This window comes from Lactuca sativa, chromosome 4 (assembly GCF_002870075.4).
Source record: "Lactuca sativa cultivar Salinas chromosome 4, Lsat_Salinas_v11, whole genome shotgun sequence".
Taxonomy (NCBI): domain Eukaryota; kingdom Viridiplantae; phylum Streptophyta; class Magnoliopsida; order Asterales; family Asteraceae; genus Lactuca; species Lactuca sativa.
This window is the reverse complement of record NC_056626.2, coordinates 118,366,251-118,378,068: the sequence shown is the minus strand read 5'-3', so window position 1 is coordinate 118,378,068 and position 11,818 is coordinate 118,366,251. Positions and strand designations below refer to the sequence as shown.

The 11,818-nt window shown below is 37.3% G+C and overlaps 1 protein-coding gene across 1 annotated transcript; it reads right to left on the bottom strand.

The window, feature by feature from the left end:
* Nucleotides 1-8,668: 8,668 nt before the first annotated feature.
* LOC111899658 (lysine histidine transporter-like 7) lies at nucleotides 8,669-11,064 on the bottom strand. Its single transcript, XM_023895510.3, has 5 exons — nucleotides 10,662-11,064; nucleotides 10,235-10,368; nucleotides 9,697-10,130; nucleotides 9,391-9,522; nucleotides 8,669-9,303 (listed from the first exon to the last, which is right to left on the bottom strand). Exons 1-5 carry the CDS (start codon nucleotides 10,961-10,963, stop codon nucleotides 8,812-8,814), a joined length of 1,494 nt encoding a protein of 497 aa, XP_023751278.1. The 5' UTR covers nucleotides 10,964-11,064; the 3' UTR covers nucleotides 8,669-8,811.
* Nucleotides 11,065-11,818: the final 754 nt, after the last annotated feature.

Genomic DNA, 11,818 nt, shown 5'->3' with positions numbered 1-11,818 from the left:
CAACTCTCATTTAGGTGGTGTAAACCAAAATCCACTCGAACTAAAATTCGAGTTTCGGGCCGTACACCGCTAAGCCGAAACTTCGAAAAATCATAACTTCCTCATACGAAGTCAGATTTGGGTGTTCTTTTTATGGACGCTCTCAGGTTAAAATATTCTATGACTTTCATTTAGATTACTAAGGCTAAAAGTCGCTCTATCATAAATTCACTATTTACGCTTCCCGGTGCCGTGGCGGTTTTGCTGTAAAACTTCGACGAGCCATAACTTTTTCGTTATAACTCGGATTTCGGCATTCTTTATATGTACGGAAACCTTGAGACATATTATACAACTTGGTTAAGATTATTTATTATAAATAATCTTTTTACGAAAAGTCATTTTCGACACTTATTGTCTCTAAATTGACTAGCCCGGATCTACGGGCGTTACAGTTATCTCCCCATTAGGATGATTGCGTCCCAAAATCATCAACGAAATAGGGCTCGTATAATGACTCAATATGTCATCTCTTCATCCTAGGTAATAATTATAACTTATATATTCCTTCAAGTCTATCTCTTAGACTTATTGACTGTAAGCAATACTTGATCGTACACCTGCTCTCTACCTCAAGTTCGACTCCAAATTATGACCTTTCATCATGTGATGCACGTTTAGACTCAGGTCTCTTAGAGTTAAATTCTAAAATAGACTATGCCTTCCTTCATGATATAATCACACTTCAACATGTAGCATTTCTAGCTACCAACTTCTTTAACAACGAGCGCGATACTTCTATTGATCGCTTGGATTGTTTGGTTTATGTCGGACGCTACATCAAAGTTGGTTCTCTGAACCACGTAACCTACTCATCGTAGTCGGACTTAATGTGATATTACCACTAGGGTCGGGATAACAACAATTTTTCTTAGTCATTACCGAAACAATTGTAACGCCATACTTGAATAAAACGAAATCACTTACTAGTTTCTTGGTAACCTTGTGACTTTCCTTGATCCAAGCATGAGTCTTCTGCTTCCGGTAGTATATGCATCTATTACCTTTCACACCTACTCATACTCGTCCCAAGTATTGTCTCGTAGTTTTCCAAGTCACCATTCAAGAAAATCACATAACAGTTTAGCACACTAGATAACAAAACGAAGATTTTATTGTTTATTAAAACTATTACATAGGTGTTCAAGATCACCCTAGACTATGCCTCTAAGAGGCTACATCATGTGGTTTTATCTCTTAGGCTACCTCGTAACTCGATCTTCGGGTATAGATTCCTTATCCTTGGTTCCTCGCGTTGTTTTCCGCTTCGTCGAGGATCATGTGGAATGCCCTTGGCCTTGGTAGCGTTTCTGGTCTTGCTACTTTATTTTTCCTCGGGCAGTCCTCTAGACATGTGCCCCTTGCCTCCACATCCATAGCATACTTTATCATTATGTGTGCAATCCTTGGAATAGTGACCAGTCCTTCCACACTTGTAACAAGTCACTTCTTCGTTGCACTTCCTACAATGCTTCTTCTTGCATTTATCACACCATCTCGCTTCACCTCCATCTCCTCCTCCAAGCTTTGAGAATTTTCTTTCCTTGTGGACCTTGAAGATCCTTCAAACTTCCGCTTCTGTCCTGCCTTATCTTTTTCTAGACCCTTTTCTCTTATCTGGGCCTCTACGTTCTTAGCTTCCCTAACAGCTGTTTTCAAGGTAGTTGCCATTTTGACCATTGGGCCAAAGTCAATGGGTAATCCGTTAGCAAACCTATCAATCTTGGAGAGTTCAGTAGGAACTAAGTAGGGAAATAGCGTCATCCTCTCGATGAATACGGTGGCGTACTCATCAACACTCATCTTCCCTTTCTTCAGGTTCTGAAACTCGTTGTTTAGGTCTATCAGATCTATCTCTGAGGAGTACTGCATTTTCAACTGTTCCAAAAACTCTTCCCATGACATCCTTAGGGCTTCTCCTCGTGGCATCGTATCTTCCAGTAGCTTCCACTAGCTCAAGACTCCTGTTTTCAGTTGTCTTACAGCGAAGAAGGTCTTCTGTTTCTCGCTACAGTCGCAGCTCTCACACACCAATTCCATCTAGGAGATCCAATCCATAATCTCAATAGGCTTTGGGCTTCCTGAGAGACTTGGTGGTTTCGCACCCAAGAAATTCTTGTACATTCGCCCATCCTTGTCGTTTCTCCTCTCCGGGCCATCCCTTTCTTCACCTTGAGTCCCTACTTGACTCACTTGGCGGTTGTAGTTCCCTTCCTCCGATTGCTTGTTGCTCAGTGGGCATAGTAGGTTCATCCCTATTCGACATCCGCCGCATTTCTTCCCTTTGTTCCGCTAGCATAGCCCGAATCATGGATTGAACTCCAGCCATGTTGACTAGCTTAGGTGCAACTTCTTCTACAACAGGTATTTGCTGAACCACTGGGGTTTGGTTCCTATTCTCATTTGCATTCATGTTTCCGCTACGGGTCCTTGCCATCTTGATCTATACAACGAATAAGGTGAATCTAGACCTTTACTTAGGATTGACGTTTAAGTCATCCTTATCCCTCCGAAACGTTTATATGCTAGTTCTAATATCGTATTCGTACGTTTAAAATCCTAAACACATAAGGTTTCCAGATCCGGTCGGCAACAGACCATAGATCCGATCAAACTATAGCATAACAAATCATTTAGCACATAAAAGCAATTTAGGCATCATTCCTAATATAAGCTAGTGCTCACACCTCGCAATCATCGTTTAACATTCTAAGTTTAAGTCTAGAAATAAATCCATATTCCTAGTTCGCTTAAACTAATGCTCTGATACCAACTGTGACATCCCCATTTTCATGGCCAGAAAAAGACCGATTTTGTTTATACTTTATAAAAATCAGAGTGCCTCTTTTAATAAAAATGTTGCGGAATTTGTTCCCAGAAAAATACGATAAATACATTATCAAAACTGTTTCGAAGAAACGTATTTTATTCATTTTAAAACGTTTGGGATGTCATCGTCAATACAGGAACATAAGTATAAACGGAACTTACACTTATTTACACTAGTGATCTACATATCTTTAATCTCTCAGTGTAATGTCACTTCATATCGACACATGTGATATAAATAAGCTGAGTGGGTCAGGTTGGGAAACCTAGTGAGTACATAGGGTTTTCAACCCACAATAATATAATTATTATGTTTAAACTATCAAACAATCAACCCAATTACCCATCCCCATTATCTTCTTTACTCTTAAGGATTTATCCTAAAAGTCATCTATCCTGCATTCGTTTATTCCGAAGTCCCTTACTTCCAGGGTTATAGGGCTGGCACTAAATCCATAGCTGCTAATGCTCTTCCGTAAATCACTAATTCCATAGCTGCTATAGTTTATTCATCGGGTACTAAATCCATAGCTACCAGTGTTTATATAATAGGTACTAAGTCCGTAGCTACCAAATTCCTAACATGTACTAAGTCCATATCTACCAGTGTTGAACTAATAGGTACTAAGTCCATAGTTACCAATTCCTAACAGGTACTAAATCCATAGCTACTAGCGTCTAACAGGTATTATGTCCATAGCTACCGGTGTTTGTCCCATAGGCACTAAGTGTATAGCTGCCAATGTATACTCACATCATCTTATATCTCTCATCATTCATCTAACCATGTCATACCCAACATATTCGTTGATATAAAATACGTATACAGTTTAAAACATTTAAAACATGTATAAAAATGTTCATCCAGCATAGACAGCAAGTATTCAGATGATATGCACACATAGCATGTAGTTTATATAAAATACTTCATATCTATGTGTAAGATGAAAGTAACTATGCACTCACTTGGAAAGGTGGTGAGTCGTCACTCGGACAGCACTTCGTTACTCTTAAAACAATTTTCCTTCGATAAAACCTAATACCAATACCACTAGGGTTTAGTCTAACGATAACCGTGAAAAATTAATAGTCTAGCTATTATAATTATTATTATATAAGCATTAAATAACACTCAATATAATTCATAATAATAGCCCAAATACTCATTATAAGTTCCTAATAACGTTACTATATTAAAACATAAGCTATACTAAAGATAGGGTAGGCATAGCTCACTTACAACGGGTTTTCTCGAAAACTGGGCTTCGCTGGAGCAGCGTTCCCGAGCCTAAAGGCTCTTTTGTCGGGGATCCGGGAGCCTCGGGGCTTCCTTCAGGTGCTAGGGGGTTTACCTAGGCTTTAAGGGGGGGGGGGATTTGGGAAGCTAGAGAGAGAAACTAGAGAGAGAAAGTGAGTTTGGGATGTGTGAAGAAGAGGTTAGACTTGGCACCTCTATTTATATTGAAAATATCTGATGGACTCGCTGAGTAGGGAGACCTACGTGCCGAGTTGGTGCATGTGGTGGCCTTCTGGTGGTGCCACGTGTCCAATTCTGGTGGTGCCACGTCACCCCTTATTGCGTATCAGTCTTCAAAATTAGAAAAATCATAACTCTCATACGAACTCCGTTTTCGACGTCCTTTTTTTCAATGCGTAGGTAAAATCAAGATCTACAACTTTCAGTTAGACTCCGTCGGCTAATTCTCGACCGATCTCAAATTTAATAGTAGGAGACGTTCAGACTGTTAAATGACAGCGAAGAATTCGTAACTCCTTCATACAGACTCCGTTTTCATCTATCTTTTTACCGTTGAGTTCCTATTAATGAGATCTTCAACTCTCATTTAGGTCGTGTAAGCCAAAAACCGCTCGAACTAAAATTCGAGTTTCGGGCCGTACACCTCTAAGTAGAAACTTCGAAAAATCATAACTTCCTCATACGACGTCAAATTTGGGTGTTCTTTTTATGGACGCTCTCAGGTTAACATATTCTACAACTTTCATTTAGATTACTAAGCCTCAAATTCGCTCTATCATAAATTCACTATTTACGCTTCCCGGTGCCGTGCCGTTTTTGCCGTAAAACTTCGACGAGCCATAACTTTTTTGTTATAACTCGGATTTCGGCGATCTTTATATGTACGGAAACCTTGAGACATATTCTACAACTTGGTTAAGACTATTTATTATAAATAATCTTTTTCCGAAAAGTCATTTTTGACACTTATTGTCTCTAAATTGACTAGCCCGGATCGACGGGCGTTACACCTTAACACCATTACAATTTGGGATCGAGTGTGAATACCGAATGTGGATGAACTTTTGGATAAGCTTCACGATGGCCTAGTTTTCTCTTAACTCAACCTATGCTTAGGATACCAATAGATTTGAGTTCATGATGATGATATCCATAAAACATAGATTCGTATGGTGGATGGCCATTAAGAGTTTCATGGCATGCCATTTGGCCTCTCCAACGCTCCATCGTCCATCCATGTAGCCATTAACAAAAAAAAATTGTACTGTATTACGTTGCTTTGTGCTAGTATTTTTTGATGTCATCCTTATCTATAGCCGCTCTCGTGAACAACACCTTGAATACTTGCATTTTGTGTTTCAAACATTGGCTCAACACTAATATTATCTGAAACTGTCTAAATGCATCTTTGGTGTATACGAAATTCAATACCTTGGGCACATGATTTCTATGAACGTTGTATCTACTAATCCAGAAAAATTAATTTCTAATGACTAGCCCAAACCCAAGACATTCACAAGAGTTCATGGATTTTTGGGCTTAACGGGCGACTACCGCCGGTTTGTGCAAAACTACTCACACATGACCTACCTACTCACGGATCATCTTCGTAGCCCATCACTCCCATAGACAGGAGAAGCTAACAAGGCCTTACCTCAAAGATGTCGTGTTACACCTCCCAATTCTCACCTTACCTAATTGCAGTGTCGTGTCCGATAGGCTCCGTTCTTTCACAAGCTAATAAACCGATTACATTCTTTAGCAAGAAACTCTATACTTACATGAAAACCGCTTCCACCTATATCCATAAGCTATATTCCATTACCGAAGTAGCCAAAAAATGGCACCAATATCTTGTTGGTTGTCGTTTTAGGGTTTTCGCAGATCAAAAAGCCTCCAACATCTTCTCACTGAAGTTATTCAAATCCCAGAGTAACACAAATGGGCTGCCAAACTCTTGGGAAACGATTTCGATGTTTTCTATATACCATGGAAAGAAAATAGTTTTGTAGATGCCCTATGCATATTGAAGATCCTTTTGTGCTAGCCATTTCCATCCCCACCTCTCTATGATTACAACTACATGATTACTACACTAAAACCATAGAAAGACAAGCCTGGATCACCAGGTTGACCACTACTCCTAGCATACTTCTTGGATACCAACTACACGATGGATTACTTTACTTCAGAGAACGTTCATTTATTCCGCCCATTAAATTCCCTCCACCTCACACTATTACAATAATTTCACTCCTCTCCCTTGGGTAGACATTCGGGTATTTGAGTGACAATGCACATGATAAATGTTTCTTTCTTTTGCCAACATCTCAAATGGGATGTTACAAACTTCATCGAAGAGTGTTTTCTATGTCAACAAACTAAATATACTCTACTCAATAGCCATATGGTCCTCTTCAAGCTCTACCAATTCCAAACCAAGTGCGGGTAGCTATCTCCATGTACTTCATCACTCACATTCCTCTCTCTAACGATAAAACTTTAGTATTGGTATTTGTTGATAGGTTATCCAAGTTATCGTATTTTATATCCTTTCCACCTCAATATACTTTTGCAACACTGGCTACCGTTTTCCTTCATCACATTTACAGGCTCCATGAGGTACCAAAAATTATAATCTCAGACCGTATCCACTATTCCTCAATCTAATCTGGAAGGAATTGTTTAGCAAACTCTAAAGCAAACTCTTACACTCTAGTACATACCACCCCTAAACACGCGATTAAACATAGGTGGTCAACCATTGTTAGGAATCCTATCTACATTGCTTTGCTAGCGATGAACTGAAGAACCAGAACAAATACCTCTACTTAGAGGAATACTGGTACAATACCAACTATCACAACGCCATTGACATGACTGTTTTCAGGCCCTTTATAGTCAACCTTCGCTAGACTTTCCTCATTACATTGCTTGTACTTGCAAAGTGGCTTCCATTGACACAACCTTATCAGAGCATCAACGACTTCTTACCCAGCTTAAAACCACCTTACAACACATATGGAAAAGAATGACATATCAAACAAATAAACACCGCCAAGGCAAGGAGTTCCAAGTGGGCAATCTGGTTCACCTCCGACTATGAACCTATCGACAGTCATCTATAGCAAAACACACCTCTCACAAGCCGTGCAAACATTTTTCTAGGCCTTTCAAAATTCTGGAGCACATTAGACAGGTAGCATATCACCTACAACTCCCTCAAGGCTCTAATATTAACTCCGTTTCACATATCTCTATTATGAGCATGCTTGGGATACTCTACTCCTTCGCAACTACCACGTTTAGAGACCTTCATTAAGGATTTACCAGCTCTTGAACCCAAAACTATTCTAGCTCAAAGTATCCTCCATACACTCCACCGGCCGCAAGAATAACTTCTTCTCCATTCGAAAGGGTGTGACATCTTTAAAGCAACATTGGAAAATTTGGATGACTTTGATCTCTCCAATTTATCATCTGACCTTGAGGACAAGGTCGATGATAACAGAAGGGGTGTTGATATGGGTATAGTCCATACCCGGACCAAAAGAACCATAAGGAAACCCTACCGATGTGAAGACTAAACCACCCTTAATAATCAAGTCTTTTTGACTATCAGTTAGCTGTTGCACGTTAAGTTGAACTTTTCTTATTTCCATGTTTTTAGCTCCACTAGTGTTTCCATGAATAAGTCCATGCATGATTGTTTCACTTCCTAGAATTGAGGATGCCATTTGACAACCATTAGTATTTAAATTGTAATTTGTTTTCGGGAATGAATTATTGAAAATTGCTCCAGTTGTGTTCTCTTCTCTATTAATTATGTGGTGATTGACCCTCTCAATATATATAAGTCTTATCATTAAACCAACTAGAATTTTGATTTACAAATTTAGTAAAACTGCATACTTATCGCATTATGTCCATAAAAACATACATTTGTATGTGTAGAGAAAAAAAAAACGCATTCTCTGATAAAGTACACATCGTTTCCAATTATGTTTGACGATGTTGTTTAATGATTGTATTGAAACTAACTCTATTGTGTCTTAGATGCAGTAAGGGAATACGTGAAGATGAGTGCGTGAAGAAGATTAACAATTAACATTAATTTAAGTTTACAGGGTATCAAAAAAATACATTTGAACTGAGAATATGTAAGACATACCATACGAACAACTTGGTTATAGTTAAATATTGTTCGATGAAATAAAACCATAATATAGATAATAGGTTTAGTTTTTTTCTAATGTTTGTTTTGAGATATCTATATTTAGTTATATTTTAATGTCAGGTAAAGTTTTTTTTTTTTTTTTTTTTTTTTTTTTTTTTTTTTTTTTTGAAATATTATGTCATTAAAAAATAATAATAAATCAAATGAGAAAGCTTTATAAAATACTTAAGATAGATAAATGATACATTAATTAATTTATTAAAAAAATCCAAAAATAGTTAACATTTGTAGAATGTTTGTGAGAAAGTGAATGAAAAATGACTTAAACTAGAGTATGAATAAACAACATAAGGGTTAGAGAGAAATTAAAAAAAAAAAATCTAAAGCTTTATTTCCTCTTTTAGAAATGTTGAGATGTCTAATATGTTATAACTAGTGTAAGCTTTGCTATAAGACCTTATTGTATTAGATAGATTGTGGTCCACCTTTGATTCGAGTTGGACCTTTGTTAATATGGGTGGAAAAAGTTGGCATCTAAACCTATACAAGCTAAGTTCCACACTGCACAAATGACTAACACCACACTCAATCCTACGCCTAAACAACCAAGCCCAAGGTTAAGCCACCATATTGCCGATTTTGTTGATGGTCTCTTTATCGCAACCCACATGAGACATGGGTATCCATACGTGACAGGGAGAGCAATACCTCCTATGAGTAGTCCTAGACTCGGCAGAAATGGGAACGCAACTGATATAAAGAAGGTCAAACCTCCAAAAAATATCCTAATTCCTATACGCGTTAACTTTGGGCATTTTTGGCTTTTTCTACTTGCATATGCACGCTCCAAGTTGTCATATACAACCATCCCGTAGATTTGGAAAGCAGCCACACAACTCATGACAACTTGCACGTATAAGAGACCCACCACTGGTTTTAATGTATGGTGGTGAAGGGTGGTTGAAAGTGCTGTTAGTAGTCCACCATTGGCCGGAATAATCTGGATAATGTTTTAGTGTTAAGTACGTTATATTCAGGTTAAATTCAAAGATTGTTATTTATAAATAAATGAAATAATTTAATTAACCTTGTTTCCGAGGGCCCAATATCCAGCAGCTGTAAGAGGGAAGAAACACATTGCAATAATGATATATGAAGCTACCACTCCTTTCAACATGAACTTTGATGATGAGCGATTTGGGGTCGATGGCAGTGTACCCTATATATATGAAGATTAATAGGACCATAAAAAATAATTTTTTAAGGGATGTAGTAAAATAAAATTTTTTTATTTTTCATGATGTATCTATGATTACATCATGAAACACTACGAAACGATTATTATGGGTTGCAGTGCATATTAAGTAAATTGAAAGACACTGAAGAAATATACCTGTATCTCTAACACAACATTATGGCCTCTAAATGCTAGGAATATGATCCCAAGTGCATTCATGATATTTCTTATTCGAGCACTTTCTGATTCGGCAACTTTTGACTGGTCAAAAATAACACCGTCTACCCTTCCTTTAGCAACAACAAGTAGCCATAAGATTGTACAATATCCAACAGCCATGATCGATCCAATGAATGAGACAAATGCTAAAGAATTCAAATTTGGGCAAAATAGGGACACAAGAATTGCCAAACATATAAAAACCAAGAACCATTCTGTTGTCGTCAAGGGATATTTGGAAGAGCAATCTTCACACAAGAGTTGATAGAAGAGTTTCATAGTTCCACCCCCTGTGATTATGAACATGACGCATGATCCTCCTGAAAGATACATGACTGGGAAAATGGCTAAAACTTTCCCTAATTTAACACCTACAAAAGTCATCCATGAATTGACATTAATGATGTTAGTTAACTAAAAAAAATCTAACTTTTTCTATTTTAGTTAATTTAAGAAAGGGATCTTAATCTCGTACCAAAGGCAGCCACTGAAAGTTGAAGGTATCGGCTGTAACGTGTACTCGAAGTAGATTCATGAAGATCCACCAACAATAAAATAGTGTAGAACTGCCATACAAAAGCCACAGACAAACACAAAATCCCCCAAAACCTGCAAAAAGAAGAAGAGTTAATTAAAGTAGGATTAATTAATGGTGAGCACTCACTGGATGGAACATGATTTGGCTTTTGATAATTAGATGGCTCCAGTGCATGAAGGACTACATATGACAACTTGAACTTTTGTAAAGCTTTAATAAATTAAAAATGTTCTAGTGGGCTTAAGCTAAATTTAGCATAACTGTATAATTACTAAAAGTGGTAGTAACTAATAACAGATAAATAATTAAATAATGTCGGCTTAGAATTGATGGAGTATACAAGGGTACGATGATGGAGGATTACCAGCCCAGGTACATGAAGGCTAGAGGTAGAGAGAGTGTTTGAATTCCAATTCCAGAGGAAACCAAATGGAATGTTGCAGTCCATGAATTTCCTTTTCTTGATTCGGTGATCGGAAGCCAATCTTCGGGTGGTTGGTTGATTCCTTTCCGGTCTCCATTGGAATCAGGTTGCTCAGATTCTGGAGGAGTCGAATAGTACTCCACCATGCAGTGACATACGATATCATCGCCACTGTTTATATGAATCCTTTTCTCTAAAACAATCTCCCGTTCCTTATGTCTACCCACCATCTCAGTATCCATTTGTGTTTGATCACTTTACACCTACTTCACTTTAATCGTATTTGTATGTCGAGAGAAAGAGAGATATTTTTATGGGTGTTAATGAGGAAGCAATGAAGGCAGAGGCCACTTTATAAATCTCATCCGCAAGGCTTGATGTGTGCGTTAGGAAGGAGAAAGAGGGGTCTTGTAGGGTCATATTAGACTAAAATGGTATGTATCACAATGACTCGAGTATCGTGACGTGAGTATGACTGACGCATAAGCTTACTATTCATAAAATATATAAAAACAATAGAACAAGTTTATGGAAAAATCTAAAAAGTAAAAAGCACACAACCCCACATATATCATGATTCCTTAACATTTTATGAAGGTTACCATTTTACGAAGAATATAATATTTCAATTATAATAAAAGATCATGAAATATGTTACCATTGGTTGCCGTTGGGTATTCGACGAGTACATGAGTGTAGTTGCTATTAATAATTTTCATCAGGAATTGTACGTATCAGGTTATATTAATAATGAATTTCATAACGAATTTGATAATACCGTTTAGCGACACAACCAGTGGATTTGTATGACTTAAAAGTTTAAAGTAAGTCAGGGACCACATGTTTGTATACGATAAAAGCCAAAAATGACTACCCTATTGATCATTTTTTTCCACTCTCCGTATGCTTCGATGCACTTTCATACAGAAATGAAAGAGCCAAAATCATTTGGCCATTCTTTAAGCAATCTCTGTTTTCCACAAGAAACTTATATATATATATATATATATATATATATATATATATATATATATATATATATATATATATATATATATATATATATATATATATATATATATATATATATATATATA

Bases quoted from the DNA above. Each gene is read 5' to 3' on its own strand.
- LOC111899658 (XM_023895510.3), bottom strand. From the start codon at position 10,963: ATGGATACTGAGATGGTGGGTAGACATAAGGAACGGGAGATTGTTTTA. The intron at 10,131-10,234 runs GTACGAGATTAA...TGACTTTTGTAG, and splicing joins ACTTTCAGTGGCTGCCTTTG to GTGTTAAATTAGGGAAAGTT. The intron at 9,304-9,390 runs GTTAATTAAATT...AACATTATCCAG, and splicing joins ATTGGGCCCTCGGAAACAAG to ATTATTCCGGCCAATGGTGG.